The following is a 13,284-nucleotide window of genomic DNA, read 5'->3' on the forward strand; positions in this document are numbered from 1 at the left end:
TATCAGTTTTTATTTCATGTATTTTGAAGTTATGTTATTACACATATGAATGTTTAGAATATTTATATCCTCTTGATTAACTGACCTTTATCATTATGAAATGACTTTATTTTTTAAACTAGTCTTTGCTCTGAAATCTATTTACCTAATATTAATTTAGTCATGGCAGCTTTTTTTTAATTAGTGTTGGCCAGCTATTTCTTTTTCCATCCTTTTACTTTTAATCTACTAGTGTCTTTTATTTAAAATAGAATTTTTTTATAGGAAGTATATAATTGGATATTGTTTTTCTTATCCTAACGATCTCTGCCTTTTAATTCAACTGTTGAGACCATCTATATTTAAATGATTATTGACATGGCTAGGTTTAACTCTACCACCCTCTATTTATTTTCTAATTCATTATTTCTTCTTGGTTCTCTATGTTCTTTTGCTGCTTTGAGAATATTTTTTCACTCCTTTTATCATCTTTTGTTGGATTAGTTATAACTATATTTTTAGTGGTTGCCTTGGTGTTTACAGTACACATCTTTAACCTATCAAAGTCTATTTTCAAGTAATATACTACTTGACAGAAAGTGTGAGAATTTCTCAGCCTTTGTGTTACTGTTTTAATATATTTTACCACCACATCTGCTATATACGCCACAGAACATTGTAATTATTTTTTGTTCAAACAGCCAGTTGCTTTTTAAAGAGATTTAAAAACTAAGAAAAAAATCTTATATACTGGGAGTGCCAAAAAACGTACACAAGTGCATACTTTGGTCAACATTGCTCAAGCAGTAGTTTGCTGCAATCAGAAGTGTCTGGACGCCAATGGTAACCACTTTGAGCACCTCTTGTAATTGCAGAAGTCAAAGGTGACTTGTATTCATCTTTTGTTATTGGTATATATTGAGCATTACAATTTTAACACAGTTTTCCTTTCTTAATATGTGTATACATTTTTGGGGGGCACCCTCTGTATTTACCCATATACTATACCCTTATATAGTTAGTTACCTTTTTGATGTTCCTCATTCCTTTGTATGATTCCTATTTGTACCTGATATTGCTTTTCTTCTGCCTGAAGAAGGCCTTTAAGAGGCATCTCTTGCAGTGCAGATCTGCTGGTAATGATTTCTTTCATCTTTGTATGTTTGACAAAAGCTTTCTTTTGCCTTTGTTTTTCAAAGTCATTTTCCTGGATATGGAATTGTAGGTGGAGAATTTTTTTATTTTTTAATTTCAGTACTTTATACTGTTCCATTGTTTTTTTCACTTGCACTATTTTTGACAAGAAATTTGTCATCTGTATCTTTTTTCCCTCTGTACAAAACATGTCTTTTTTCTCTAGCTGTTTTTAGGATTATCTCTGTACAATACCCAGTTTGGAGCAATTTGGTTATGATGTTTCTGGTATAATTTTCTTCATGTTTCTTTTTCGGAGGGTTCATTGATCTTCTTGTATTTGCTTTTAAGATATATTCGCCAGGACCAGAGCAGCATTGAATCTATGGCTAATATTCCCCACTACTGAGGCAGGACCATTCTGAGAACTCTCATCATTGTCCCACAAATTCTGTGGTTCTCCATTCTGGTCTGAGGGAATCTATCGAGCCCTTCTCTCAGGAATCACTGTCTTTTGTTACCTGATGCCCAATATCTTGAAAACCACCATTTCATATATTTCATTCTGTTTTTCAGTTCTTCTCAGGCAGGAGGGTTATACTGGTTCCTGTTAGTCCATCTTGGCAAAAAACAGAAACCTCAATTTTGTTTGAAGCATTATAAATTTTTTAGAAGATCACAGACATAAAGAAATTCTGGGTATATAAATTCTGAGGCACAATTTGAAATGTATATACCAAAAAGATTTCCCTAGGCCAGATAACAAAAAAATACAAAAATAGCAAGCATCCTTTTCAATCACTTGGTGTAAAGTACCCAGTTATCATTTTCATATTGAACAAATGACACAATATACATAGTTCTAAAGAATGGAAATATATTACTTTCTGCATGATTTTATGTGTCACTTAAAAATATTATGGTTAAGTGCATGCTTTTTGCACTTAATCACTTGTGTTCAAATCCTTCTTTATTTATTATATGAGTGAATTTGAGCAAATTCCTTTACCTCTTTGTGCCTCAGTTTACTTATTTGTAATGTGATGTTTTTAAAAATGATTATCTTTGGGTTAATTCCTGTAAAGTCTTTATCACAGTAAACGTTCAATAAATGTTATTTTCCCAGTATTAACATAATTTTACATTTATACTAATAATTTAATTCATGCATACATGAATCACAGTCTGAATGAAAAAATTATACAAAAGTAATAGACCCATTGCTATTATCCAGCTGACACGCAATGAATTCTCCTGAATGGTGGCTCTGCCTTCAGCCTCTCCAGCCTCCATTCCTTTTTGTCTGCCACTCCAGATTGTAGAGAACTACTTTCAAGCACAGAAGTCCTTCACGATCCTTCTCCCCAGTGCCTACTGAGCAGAGGGCAGCCTCTTGACTCTGGCATTCCACACTTTGTATATTAGTCCAAGCATATTTTTCAAGCCTCATCTTCTACTCTTCTCTTTCACTAATTGTGTCTAATTCAGGCACACCAATGAATAAGCCTCCATGAACATTCAAGGACTTTTAGTATGTCTACCCTTTTTCACCCTATTTCTTCTACTTGGACCCCCTATGTTTATGTAGTCACATATATGGTGTGTCTTCCACATACTGCACTGTGTGGAGTAGAGGAAACACACAGGTAATCTAAGATAAAAACTTAAGATATCGTTTACCTCTGCTCTTCACAGGCTCACAGCCGAGTAAATTAGCAGTCACAACACAATGATGACGGGAGATATTCTAGAAGGATGGAATATATGCAGGTATGATAAAAGGAAAGCATGCCTAAATTTTTGCCTGGAAAGTAAGGTGGCGGGGTGCTGTCAAGAAAAACTTCACAGAGGAACTGATCTCTCATCTGTCTGAAGACTCCTTTGATCTACTTCTATTAGATTTAGCAATATGCAAGTCTATTGATTATAAGTACCTTGGGAAAAATAAGCTCTACATATACTATGTTAGTTACACTGTAAAATGCTTAGAACAGGGCTTTGTGCATAGGGAAGGGGGAAACTAAGACTAAAAAGACCAGTTAAATAGTGAGTAACTACTGACAGCAACACTGGTTATTTACAGTAGAAACATGTCAAAACAAAATAAGTAAGATCTAAAAATTCAACTGCATCACATGCAAGATGGTGATAATGACAAACAATACTTTTCAGTTGATCTGTATTATCACCAAAAAAACCCCACAAAATTATGAAACTTATATTTTCACAACTGATGATTCATCCTGAACATGATTCATCTGAGATAGTCCCAGTGATCCTGAACAATTTCCTTCATCCATCAAGACAATTTTGTCTAAGATCTTGGCTTTAGTTTTCATAGTTATAGCTTATCATTTATTGAGCCCTTACTCTGTGCTAGACATGGCTAGACACTTTATCTCTCATTTAATTCTCATACCAGGGATGTGAGCCTCTCTTAAAATATGCTATACTTCCACTCTTAATAAAAACAGCATTAAACTTTATTTGCATGACTTAAATAGTTGGAAAAATCCTTTTATTCCCCACTCAAAATTCCATTTTTCAATATTCCATTTTGAATAGCCAAACCACCATATCTGTCGTTTTGATAACTTGGAGTCCAACTAAAAGAGATTAGCATCAATGATTATCATTTACTGGGTGCCATGTATTACACTAAATCATTTCAGGCTCACACAACTATTTCAAGATTGACACAGTAGACACACATTATATATGCAGAAACAAGGATCAAAGAAAACAATCACATTTCTAAGATCACATGGGTCTTAAAATTAAATTTGGATTCTGACTACACCCTATATTCCTAAAACACAACAAATACCACTTTATAGATGCCTACCATGTACGGGCACTATGCCTATTATGTGTCAAAACTTAACACATTACTTTTAATCTTTCCAGCAATACCATGAGGTAACTGCAGGTCCACAACCCTTTATCTGAAACCCTAGCAGATAGGTGTTATTTAGGAATTTATAATGTTTGGGATTTGTGAAATATACAGTGTATATTACATAAACCCCCTCCCCACACACATGCACACTTTAATAATACTTACTTTTGGCTAAATCCTATATAACATTTCATTATATTTAATTTTTTTGTGTGTGGTAGCTTTGCCTAGTTTCCATACCAGTTAACATTTAATGTCTTCCAACCTGATCTTGAAATTGGAAAACAGGAAAATATTTATGGAGTTACACAAATATGAAATATTCGAGTATTTTTATTTTGCATTGCAGGTTCCCATGCCTCTAGATAGGGTAAACCAAAAACAAAGAAAATATAAATAGAGGCACTTAGAGCTGGAATAAATGGAACTACTGCTTTAATTCATTTATAAATTTATGAAACGAGTTTTATAAATAACACATCTCGGTCTATCAAGCTGCTAACACAGTCAATCTTTTTTCCCACCCCAATAAACTTTAATTAAAAAAAAAAAAACCACATTCAATCTTACTGCTCAGATCTAAATAGCAAAGAAAGAGAAGTGAAAGCCCCGGGCTCTTCCAGGTCAATCAATGAATCAATTTTTCTCCCAAACTTAGACCCTTCCTCCTTCCTTTATTCAACCACACGTCTCTGCTCCAAGTCCCTGTCTTCTGCCATCTTTCACTTTCTTCTTCCCATCTTTTCTTTCCACTTCCCACTGTCTGCTTTTTTTCTCTCATTCTCCTTCCCTTGTGCTCTTAATGGCATTCAAGATAAGGATGTTGTCTGAGCTAGCGCCAAAAAGTTAAGTTCTCACAGATCTTTTGGTATTTCTCTGATGCCCATTTAAGGCTAAGTTTAGCTTAGAGAGTGCAAGGTTATAAGATGTTCTTAACAGTCTCACAAGTACAGAAATGTGTGTGTGCTCTGTGCGTACGCAGCCACACGTGACTGTGACATCTGCGGCTGGTAACATTCTCTCTGTTCCTTGTAATTCATTCTCACTAAATCTTCAGAGGGCAAAAAAGGAAAAACAGGGAGATACCCTCTTTCTACAAAGCATGTATCAGCTCATGACTGTGGTAACTGGTAATTAATTATGGAGTTTAAGTAATGTTACTTAAAATAAGATTCAATCACAATATATCTTAAAACATCAATACAGGAATTAGTCCAATACTGTTTTTCCCATTATAATGAGTTTTCTGTTTTTTTGTTTTTCATTGCAATTAACTGCAGGGATACTTTTCTAATTCTGTGTTAATCAGGAAGCATTTCTGAACTCGCACACAAATTTGTTCCTACTCCTATTACAGTATTTACTGTGTCATATTACATTGTAATGTTGAAAGTAGATGACTAGTTCTGTTCTTTAAAGAGATAATTTGCTTCTCATTAACAGGGAGTATTTACTGTTTGTCTTGTAACTTGAGTTTCGAGTACTTAGCCTAATACTTAATAAGCACTCAAAAGATATTTGATAAATATTTATAAATAAATTTGCTTTAGTTACCCTCCTGTATATTCTAACTTGACATTAAAATTAAAAAGAAATAAAATCCCAAATCCCACAAGCAATAGGAAAAAAACTATAGATTTTTACAAGATTTGGGAATGGAGGAAGGCTTTCTAAACACAATACCAAATGAATAATTACAAAAAGCCTTCTTAGAGGGAAGTGAACATACTAAAAGCTTTAAATTTTCACAAACTCAATAACTCAACAGTTATGTTTCTAATATACATCCTAAAAATAAAATCAAGGATATAGATTTATCTACACAAATATTTATCATAGGATTGCTAAAATATAACCAAACCAACAAAATTAAAAGAAAACCTGGAAATGACCCTAAATGTCAAATAATAGGAAATATAATTATGGCAGGCAGCTCTATTACAGTAATTGGGTTTAAGGTCTTAAATCAGATTGTTTTACTATCCTCCCCCTGTCCTTATACTCCCAATGTTACCATAAGTTTGACCTGGGCAAAGTTTTCTCATCTGTAAGATTGAAAACACAGCTTTACAAACATCGTGTGCTTATACAGAATGTAGTTGCCTAGTCTTCATGTTACAATATTCGTGCAGCTTTTACCATCTAAAACACAATATAATGTATTTCACAGCACAAAAGGAGAATCAAGATACAAGTACATTTCATGTTACAGAACAGGCAATTCCAGTAAGAATGGAAAGATCCCATTCTTTACAAATACTATGTGTGCAGTAGGAAAAAAGACTCAAAGTATACTCTCCAAAATGTTAAAAGTAATTTGCTCTGAATGGAGAAATTATAAAATTATGAACTGTATGATTGCATTTTTCTTGTTTTATCTTGTCTTATTTTTTAACAAACGTGTTAGTTTTGGTAATAACATTACAGTGGGAGGAATTTCTTCTAAAGAGTACTGCTTATACATTTCTTGGAAGTATCAAATCTACCATAAATAGAAGTCTGCATAATATCAGTATGTTCTCTCACCATGCTTTCCTATATTTCTGGTCACACTATTAATTTGCTATATTCCTTGGATGTTCATAGGCTGAACAAACCCACCCTTCATACACCCTGTATACTTTGTAATAAATTGCAAGAGCATGAGGAATTAATGTTGATTAATAAGTATATCAGTTATTCCTGAACAAACTTGTATCTGATGTACATAATTCCCAGAATCCAGGAAAACCCTAATTTGCCTGTCTCCACTCTTGTTCTTGGACAATCTGCATAAGGTCTGAGGAGGTTTAATAGCTCTCAGTTACTTTACCTCCCGAAATGTGGGTGGATGAACATAAAATGTATAGAATAATTAAAGAGCTTATAATTAGACTTCAAGTTGTTGTCGTACAAACCTGAGTGGTAGGTTGTGGTTGACTCCTTTCAGAGATACCACCACCATCATGTTCCCACTGAATTAATTCGACAGTAAGGGAGGTGCCATCCATCTGTTAACTGCCTAGCTTAGGCCTGCAATCATGCAGAGTTTAAACAATCAAGAGTGACAATAAAACACTGTCTCATAATGGAGTGTGTGAGTGAGTGAGAGCGCTGTGACTGGGGGCATTCAAGCAGAAGCTGAGGGATTCCTTCTCGACATGCTTTTGGATATTGAGTTCATGCATTAAGTTCTACAACCAGATGATTTTATGGAAGTTACCCTGAAGTGAAATCATTCCATTTTTCATTTTACATGAAGGCTTGAAGGTTTAGGTTTCATAAGCTTTAACATTTGCAAGATGATCTCACTTTTTCCACGTAGGTTCAGATTTTGAACAAGAATTTTTCTTTAAAATGCCATAGTTAAAATGGCTACATTACCCAAAGCAATATGCAGATTTAATGCAATCCCCAACAAAACCCCAATGGTATTTTTTTTAAGTAAAACAAACAATCATCATATTTGCATGGAATCATAAAATACCCCAAGTAGCCAAAGCAGTCCTGAGGAAAAAAAAATAAGGCTGAAGGTATCACACTCCCTGACTTCAATTTATACTACAAAGTGACAATAATCAAAACAGCATGGTATTGGCAGAAAAACAAACACAAACCAATGGAATAGAACTGAGAACCCAGAAATAAACCCAATATATATGGGCAGATAATTGTCAACAAAGGAGCCAAAAACATACACTGGAGAAAAGAAAGCCTTGTCAATAAATGGTGCTGGGAAAATTAGAAAGTCATGTGTAAAAGAATGAAACTAGACTGCTATCTGCCGTCATGTACCAAAATTAACTCAAAATGGATCAAAGACCTAAATATAAGACCTGACACAATAAATTGCGTAGAAGAAAATTCAGGTACTAAATTAATGGACGTTGGGTTCAGAGAGGATTTTATGAATATGACCTCAAAGGCAAGGGAAGTAAAAGCAAAAAATAAATGAATGGGACTATATCAAACTTAAAAGCTTCTGCACAACAAAAGAAACCATTAACCAAAAAAAGAGGAGATCGAATGGGAGAAGATACTTGCAAATAACACCTCTGATAGGGCTAATATCCAAAACACATAAAGAACTCAGACAACTCAACAAAAAGACAAACAATCCAATTAAAACATGGGCAGAGGACCCGAACAGACACATCTCCCAAGAAGACACACAAACAGCCAACAGATATTTGAAAAAATGCTCACCTTCACTAGCTATTAGGGAAATGCAAATCAAAGCCACAATGAGATACCACCTCCCACCTGTTAGAATGGCTATTACAACAAGACAAGTAATAACAAGTGTTGGAGAAGCTGTGGAGAAAAAGGAACCCTCATACACTGTTGGTAGGAAGGTAAATTGGTAGAGCCCCTATGGAAAACAGTATGGAGGGTCCTCAAAAAATTAAGGATAGAATTGCCATACGACCCCGCAATTCCATTTCTGGGTATCTACCCCTAAAAATCTGAAAACATTTATCCATAAAGATATATGTACCCCTATGTTCATTGTAGCATTATTCACGGATGCCAAGACATGGAAACTTCTGGATCCTTTGATAGATGAGTGGGTAAAGAAGATGTGGTACATACATACAATGGAATATTACTTGGTCATAAGAAAAGATTAAATACTGCCATTTGTGACCACATAGATGGATCTAGAGATTATCATGCTAGCATAAAAAGTTAGACAGAAAAAGTCAAAGACCAAATGATTTCACTCATATGTGGGATATAAAACTGAAAGCAACAAACGAACAAGACAAACAAAAACTCAAAGACATAGACAACGGTTTAGTGGTTACCAGAGAGGGTAAGGGTGAAGAAGAGATGGTAGAAGAGGGTAAAGGGGATCAAACATATGGTGATGAAGGAGAACTGACTCTGGGTGGTGAAAACATAATGAAATAGATGTTTACAGAATTGTACACTTGAAAACTATGTAATTTTACAACCAATGTCACCCGAATATATTTAATTTAAAAATTTTAAAATATGTCAATAGATTAAAAAGTAGATCTTCAATCATCCTTTTTAAGGTATTATTTACTGAAAGACGTACATTTTACAAGAAATATACCATATAATTTCACTAAGCATAAGGGTATGTATTTGAAATTTTACCTAATTTACACACTTTTTTAAGGAAGTCATGCTTACAGGATAAAACAACTTGTAGAGTAATTCATGCATAATTTAAAAGGATCTAGGATATATTTCTAAGAGATGGTCCTTATATAACCTTCAAGGAAAATTCAACTACAAAGAAAGATTTCAACAATCATTTAAGTGAAAGAAATTGAAACAGGGACTTAGGGTCGGCCTAATTTATGAGCAAGTAATCACTGTATTTTGTCCAGAAACCCTTAGGTAAATTCATTTCTTGCCTGCCTACCCTTTCCAAGTTTCTACCGATATTATATAATAAGGTGCATTTTAAGTGTTACGGGGAAAAAAACATCCAGTCTTGATATATAATGCTGATTCCATTTCTATGTATTCTCAAGTATATATGAAGTGCAATATTTATCGTTTTTCAAATGGCATCTGTTTGGAGAGAGAAGCAAAAAGAATTGAATACTTTCATGTGCCTTGGATACAGCTGATCTGTCTGCATTTTATAATTAGCATGTGGCCACAAGAACTCTTTTCTTAAAGCTAAGTATAAAAGGTCATTGTATATTTCAGGAAGAGTGAGAAGAGAACTCCAAAGAGGTTCAGCTTACCCAGCACCAAGATTCAAGTTAAATACCATAATCATGCCAGCCGTTATTTATCACTCAGTCTCTGTCTCCAGTCCAGAAACCAGTCTGCCAGAAGCCCAGATAGCTGAAAAAGCAGCCATATTTTATCATAGAACTAATCCCCAGAGGCCAATTTAAAGGAAAATTAGATGTGTTCTACATTAAAGAGGAAAAATCTTCCAAATTTTACAAGTCTTTTTTTTTTTTTTTAAGAGAACGAAGAACATACATTTTGAAATCTAGTAATTGAAAAAGACAATACAAACTAAATGTTAACAGGGCACACAAACCTACTCACTAACACAACATAAATAAGTTATTCCTTTTGTATCTATGCAGACAACGTTTCTTGAAAAAAATTATGAACTCCACTTTTAATAGTCTGAGCTATTATACATTTAAAAAATACAATTGAAAATAGCTTTTAAAGTTCATGGATGCAATGTAATAGTGGAAATTACTAACTCCTTTAGAAGAAATGAAGTTTTGGAACTTTCTCATCTGAAGGGTAGTAATTAAAAAGATTTTTAATAAACAAACCCACATTTTAAAAAATATCCTTCAGGCCAATTTATTAACTAATGAATTTTGTACTTTCTTCTGATAACATGCTACTGTACATGTGAAATATATGTAGGTCTTTATTGGGTTCCCAAAAATTTAGTAACGACTAACAAATCTAATGAATGAATAACTGTTGAAGAACAATGACGTAATGCCTGGAAGTCTCTGGGATGAAACGACCCAATTCTTTTGCCAATTGAATTTGAAATCTGCTTAAGGATGACAGAACTGCAAAGTTTACATGACTTCCAGAAAAACGGACATCATCACCATCAATTATAATTATGTTTGAAATTTTAAATTTATTTTCCATTCTATGGTGTGTCAATAAACTTAACATCATCTAGGAACTTTGTGTTATTCAATACTTAACAACTTATCTTTTTATGCTAACATTTCATAATTAATTTTTCTTCCCCAAATAAAAGCATCTGGTAAAGACATTTAAATTTATTTTAAGTGTAACTATAAACTCTGTCATTTGTGGAATGTACTTCAGTTGCAAGAAATCTCAATTACCTTAAGAATAATATAAATATCTTGCAAGTGAATGTTAAAAGACTGCATACATCTTCTCTAACTTCACCATATAATTCTAAGTTCTCAGTTTCTTCTCAAGATTTAACCTGAATATCAAGATGACATTTTTGTCAGTATAATGAGTATAATTTTTTAAATATAAGGTTTCTTTGCAATTCAAAGCCTTTATACATGTATAAACCATCAACACTACTTATCTGTAATATTTCAATGACATAGCTTCATATACTCTCAAATTCTGCAACAAAGAAAGTGCTATACAACTTTAGATGCTATGACAAGCCCTGGAAAAATAAATTGAGGATGTATGTAATCATGCATGATTATGTAATATTGCTTTTAGTTTAAGCATACGCTTATGGTTCAGTGCTAAGTAGTTATTTACCACGTTTTATAGAATTTAACTTCTTTGATTACCATTGGTGCCCATTTGCTACCAGTACATTATTAATAGTTCACTTAGTACATCAACACAGGGATTTTCAGCTGTCCGTAAGACATGAGTTTAATTGCTAATTCAAATTATGGTAAATTGGTTTCATATTGGCTTGACTGACCATTTACATGAATAAGGTGGACACTGCTGGATGCCTACCCAGCATCCATTTCCCCTACTATCCCTTTTCTCCTGCCCAACAGAAACTCTGCTGGGTTCAGATACCAAACTGTCCCCTCCATGTGTCTTTGGGGAAGCTTACATTATCCTCTGCGCCAAGGTCAGGTCCTGGTAAGTCTGCATTCAACATATGAATACCACCCCCCTTCCCATGCACTGGTTCAAAAACTCAACCTTACGCCATCCATCACATGGAATTATCATTGGCCCATCATTAGTGGAGCATTTTCTCTCTCTAGATATGAACAAGAAAGCTTGTTGCCTCGGTTACTGCTGGTAGTCATCTTACAACCACAAAGAACTTCAGGGTAAGGGAAAACTGACACACAAAGAAGGAAAGGGCCAAGAAAAGTAGAGTAACAGAGTGAAGGTCTTGATTACCTCCTACCTGAAGCCCACTAGCTCTGGACTTTTTGTTGTGCAATGTAATATATTGCCTTATTGATTAGGGCAATTTATACCATTTTTGTTGGTTTTGAAGCCAAGAACATCCTGACATTATTATTATTTTCTTAACAGAGGCAGCACTCCCAACGACGACTCCCAATTTAAATTAAGCACATTATTAGAATATGCCATCCATCACTCACTTACAATTAGCCTAGAGACACAGCTCCAGATTTGGCCTCCTGAACTGAGATCACTCTGGTGGAAAAAAACTAAGACGCTTCTGCCACTATTAGCTGTATCTCAAAATCTTACATTCAAGCTATAGACATAATTAAAGAAGAATGAAAACATTATTTGATTTGAAGAATTTTCACTGGATAACAAAAAAATGACACATTTTTACATAAAATAGACTTCTCCAAAGGGAGGTTCCCATTTCTTTTCTTACCTCTTTCACACTGTGGACCAGTGAATCCATAAACACAAGCACAGCGGTTGGGTCCAATACAACGTCCACCATTCTGACATCCATTTTCACAGACAGCTGAACACAAACACAGCAAGAAGTTCATTACATAGTAAATACTCAAGTATATATAATAGGGTGGAGATGCAGCCAATAATGAATCTTACATCCAAAACACAAGTTATGACTCACATTACGTATTTAATAAATATATTTACATGTATAGTGAGACAAAGTCTACAAGATTCATGTAAGTCACATTGTTAAACAAGCATTTGGTAAAAGTTGTTTTTAAAAAAAATCAAAATCACTAAACTGTTGTTTGCGAACACACAATGTGAGATATAGATGATGTATTACAGAACTGCACACTTGAAACCTATGTAACTTGACTAACCATTGCCACCCCCATAAACTTTAATTTAAAAAAAATCAGAACCACAATGATTGAATGGCTCTAATGTTCACAGAGTCAGAAAACAACTATTCAATCCTCTGTTTCAGTTCTATTTACCCTATAATCTGTCTTCATAGGTAAGGAAGTGAGTAAAACATGGGGAAATAGGAGAAAAGGAGGCAGACTCTAAGTAGCAGAGAGAAGAAGAATGAAAGAAGGGAGAATGTCATATGGAAACATAAAGTGGATATGGCAATAAAGAAGCAAAGATAGGAGGAAAAAAAGAAGCCAAGAAATGAGGGTGGAGGAGTTAAATAAGGACAGGGTAAAACTAACATGAAAAATGGAGGAAAATACCATCAATTCAGCAATAAAATACCAAGAGAAATAATTAATGTGTCGAGAGTATGTGTAGGGTGTAAAGGAATAAAAGGGAAAAACCTCACTATGTCAGCACAATAACTTCTTTCATATAAAATTAAACCACAGTCCAAAATTTTTACGTAATGATGACAAACATGTGCGGCACATACTCTTTCACTCCTTTTTATCTGTGACGGGGAGACCACGATT

General features: G+C 34.1%; 1 protein-coding gene across 1 annotated transcript in view; it reads right to left on the reverse strand.

Moving 5' to 3' along the window:
• Positions 1-13,284, reverse strand: part of FBN2 (fibrillin 2) — a 264,303-nt gene that overhangs the window by 228,385 nt on the left and 22,634 nt on the right. The window contains exon 5 of the mRNA XM_033111165.1: positions 12,297-12,392. Coding sequence (XP_032967056.1) covers positions 12,297-12,392 — 96 coding nt within the window. The remainder of the gene's footprint in view (positions 1-12,296; positions 12,393-13,284) is intronic.

The sequence above is a fragment of the Rhinolophus ferrumequinum genome, chromosome 7 (assembly GCF_004115265.2).
Source record: "Rhinolophus ferrumequinum isolate MPI-CBG mRhiFer1 chromosome 7, mRhiFer1_v1.p, whole genome shotgun sequence".
In the NCBI taxonomy this organism is placed as follows: Eukaryota; Metazoa; Chordata; class Mammalia; order Chiroptera; family Rhinolophidae; genus Rhinolophus; species Rhinolophus ferrumequinum.